The sequence below is a fragment of the Cryptomeria japonica genome, chromosome 6, assembly GCF_030272615.1.
Source record: "Cryptomeria japonica chromosome 6, Sugi_1.0, whole genome shotgun sequence".
NCBI lineage: Eukaryota > Viridiplantae > Streptophyta > Pinopsida > Cupressales > Cupressaceae > Cryptomeria > Cryptomeria japonica.
In genome coordinates, this window is record NC_081410.1 from 457,947,125 (window position 1) to 457,951,296 (window position 4,172).

Here is a 4,172-nt window from a genome sequence, read left to right on the forward strand (position 1 = left end):
AAGATGATGATCAATTACAGGATCCAAGAATCATCTATAAGCAAAACACCTATCACACAAAAGAGATCAAACAAATATTGTGTGCTCTATAACAACGAAATAATTATGTATTATTGCATAAAACAATATTAGAGATACAATTACAATGAATGAATGAATTGCTTTATATAAAGCAAGAGATGTCATAATCCTAAAATTAGAAGAACTAAAGCAATGAAGGAGCTAAATTAAGCTCGACTTCAAGCTAAAAAAGCTAACTAGAAGTGCCCTGAGTGAACTTAAGCCAAAAAGCATAATTTGTTATAAAAAAACAACTAATATCAGAAAAAGAAGAAAACTAATAGATAAATATACTCTAACAATCCTCTTAACGAGAAAATAAGAACATGCTTAAACTTACAAAATAAATAAATAAATAAAAAATCATCAAATACAATTCAACAATATAACATTGTTTTTTTTGTTTTTTCTTTTGCTCAGCACCATTTTGAATGCCTAGAAAATAATCCTTCGAGGTAACCAAGTGTCCGTTGAAGAAATATACCATAGTTAGTGGAAGCAACGTAATGATATTAGTGGGTTCTCAACAATTTAGAGACTCCCTAAATTATAAGCTTCCGCTTGCCTCCCCGCCTATATTAAAACATTCCACCACATTCTTCATTCTTCATCTTCAGGAAACCTGGTAATTCTTCTTTTCTCGAACTGTAAAACCTCAATTGGGTAGGACGATGAAGTTTTGGGCGCCTTCATCTTCAAAAAGTTGATGTTCAGATGATCGGTTTTCCTGCTTTATTTTTGTATTTAGCGGTTTGATCGCCTGAGTTCTGTTGCTTAATTGGCAATGGTGGTTCCTTGATCATATTGCTATATTCTTACAAATCTGCTCATATAGTTGTGGCTTTTTTAGATGAGGAGCCTTTGATGCGATACCGAGTCGATACAATTCAATTCCTGGCACTACATTTCCAGGCTTCCAACTTCGGAGATTATGTTGGCTTTAGATTGTGCTATGGAGAAGTGTGATAGTTTCTGGCAATGGGGCAACGCTCGCAAGACATTCTCATTCGGAAAGATCGGTTCTGCTGGAAGTGGTTCTTGCCCAGTGCGTGATGAAACCAGCTCTGTTGTAGGTGGGTCGTGTTTAAATATGCTCAATGAAGGGGGCTTGTTGAAGAAAAGGAAATGCATGGGTCCTGCTTTCGTCCTCAGATCTCACATAATTTCTGAAGGCAATGTATCCAAATCCGGAGGCCCTTGCAGGTATTTGTACTTGCCTGTTCAATGTTCGACTGTGGAAGTTGATCTATCCAGCTCCGACTGCAAGAATGGACAACCCAATTACAGCGAATCCCCCACCACAGTACTTCAAGTTCCGAATAATTCCTCCTTATCTGATACTAGTTCTACCGATTTCGATGCAATTTCATGCCGCCCACATGGTTATTTGAGCCCCCAGTTACAGTTCTTGCCTTATTCAGATGGAAATTTGCTGCATGATGGAAATTTTTGCGACCCATCCAAATTTAGGGCGTTGAAGAGAGGCCAAAGAGCTGCTCCTGACAATGACTACGTCTTTTCTACCGATGGTATTCATAACAGCTGTGCTGGCTTCAGCAGAGAAGCTTCAACGGAGGCTTCTCCTTCATGCTCAGAATCGGAAAACTTGAAGTTGCAGTTATGGGGTATGAAAGAAGAGATTAGGAATCTGAGGGCTGTGGGTGCCTTAGAAGCCTCTTTAAGCTACATGGAGAAACCCAAAAGAGGCCACAGCATGATTTCTGATAGGTCTTCTGAAATTCAGAAAGAAAACTCTGAATCATTTGCAGCACTGCATCTTTTGGCCGATATGGCAGTTTGGCTTCTAGAAAATATTTACATAGGAGGAGATCATAAGGCTAAGACTTCATCGGCACAGTGGGCAATCTTTCATCCGACTGGAGTACCCTTCTGTCGGAAGAGAGTAATCAGAAAAGCCAAGAGTGCTTTCAAATCTCTCTCTCAACTTCATGGCAACGCAGACAAGAACGTAGCTGCCAATTCAGAGCATCTTTCAGGAAGCCTTGAATTCATTGAGCCCAGTGAGAATCAAGTTCTAGCTGGTCGGATTAGTGATACAGATCATGGGGCAACCCAGAGTGTTCGCAGCTCAAAGAGAACTAGATCCCAGTTCCTCAATTCTAAGTATTGTGATTCTGTTCTTCAGCCAATGAAGAAAGGTACTAGAAGATAGTTCAAATATTGAATAGCATTGATCTTTGTAGATCTGAATCATAAGAATACCAGACTTCAATTAGCCAGTTTTGAAATATGGCTTGTTTTTTAGTCGTTGAAGTTCTAATATTTAATAAATGTACAAAAAGCAAGAAGTTCTTTCTCTCCTGTTCATAAGTGAAACAGAAATGCTGATCGGCATTTTTTCTTGTCCCTGAATATTTTGTTCTTGTCTCATTGTTCATTCTGAATATTTTGCAGTTATGGATTTGATTCGCCATTCAATTATTTTCACCTTGTTATGCTCAAGTTTATTTCAAAAAATGCGTTTAATAGGCCAATTTTGAGAAAAAAAAACATATATCTCTAGGCGATTCTAAAATCTTTGAGTAAATTTCAAAGGAAAATTTGGCAAATACTTTTCTATAATTTTGAATTTTGTGAAAAATTAATCAATCTGCGAAAAATATGAGCATCGGATGAAAAATGCCTCGATCTTCTATAATTTTGTTGAAAATGAATGGGAAGTATCTCACATGTAAATAGAATTCGAGGAAAATCAATTGTACCTTAGATATGATTGTTCATATTCTCTATATGAATGATAGAATTGAATTTTTCTAGTTAGTTTTCTGATCAGTCGAGCTTCAGAGGATTCTGAAAGATGTATTAATCGAGGAACCTGAATTTATTCCTAGCGAGATAGCCCTTGCAAAGAAGCAAAATGTCGAAAGATAATTGATTGTCATCTTTGCAGATATTAACTCAAAATTATGTAAAAGCTCAAAATCTTGGTTTGAAATAATTGTTGATACAGGCGATGTCTCCCCAAATGCTAAATGTTTCGTAATCTTTACAGCTATTTGTTTCGCTTTTGTAGATATATGCCAACTTTTTATTTTCTGGTTTAGCCATTTGGTAAATAGCACTACTGTACTTCACCGTGATCATAGTCTGTAAAAACATTCACAAATGCTCCAAATAAAGAAATGAAAAGAAAAGATAGAGCATCTGCAAATACTTTGCAAAGAACGAAACCATGATTTTCTCTAGTAGAATGATCTGCATCAAATCTGGGAGGGCTGCCTGATTATTTAATGATTTGCCCTTTAACAGAGCATAGTTGTTTACCGTTGCGTGAGGAATCCTGGAAAACATTTTGTGATCAAAAGATCAGCACTGATGACAAGAAATACTATCTTATGATCAAACCTTAGTTTCATAGATTGCATGTTTCCTGGTTTCAACAAAAGCTACAGTTACACGCATTTGGAAATATTGCCAGCTTAAGACATTTGTTAGTGTTAGTGGTTACACAATGCCATGCCAATTAAGGATAAGGCCAGAGTAAAGTGACTACATTATTGAGAAAGGGTAAAGCTTCATTTACAGTCATCAGATATCTACAAAGACACAAGCCCAGGTTGTAGCCTGTTTAAAGACAGAATGTGGGCTCAGGACCTTAAAGAACCAATCCTCCGTATCCTTCTATCCAGTACGTAGTTAAACTGCAATAGGTTTTTACAGGGCATACAGCACAACCAATGGTGTGGGACAGTAACGCCAAAATAAATTTCAGAAATAAATTTGTAAGCCATAATTGCTATGAATAAATTTAATTTTCGAAGGGTAAATCCTGAGTGCACAACACAGCATCTTAATTTCATGTGAACCATGCCCCCTCATGCCAATGCAGGGTATCTGCTCATCAGTTATCTCTCTCTCACACACACTCACTCACACACACACACAAACACACTTGCACACACACAGAGGCATGCACCCACAAACACATACTTACACCATATAAGTTTATTGAATAGCCCTAAACAGAGATTGTTCAACCATTATTGTCCATGAATAAAACTTTTAAATCTCCGTTACAGCAGTTATAATGCACGATTAAGACAACTTTGGGTCTACATGCAAATTGGAAGAGTTCTGCAAGACATCCCTTA

General features: G+C 37.2%; 1 protein-coding gene across 1 annotated transcript; it reads left to right on the forward strand.

Annotated features, from left to right (window-relative positions):
* The first annotated feature begins 594 nt into the window (after positions 1-594).
* On the forward strand, positions 595-2,433 carry LOC131856110 (uncharacterized). Its single transcript, XM_059207421.1, has one exon. It carries the CDS (start codon positions 992-994, stop codon positions 2,231-2,233), a length of 1,242 nt encoding a protein of 413 aa, XP_059063404.1. The 5' UTR covers positions 595-991; the 3' UTR covers positions 2,234-2,433.
* Positions 2,434-4,172: the final 1,739 nt, after the last annotated feature.

Bases quoted from the DNA above. Each gene is read 5' to 3' on its own strand.
- LOC131856110 (XM_059207421.1), top strand. From the start codon at position 992: ATGTTGGCTTTAGATTGTGCTATGGAGAAGTGTGATAGTTTCTGGCAA.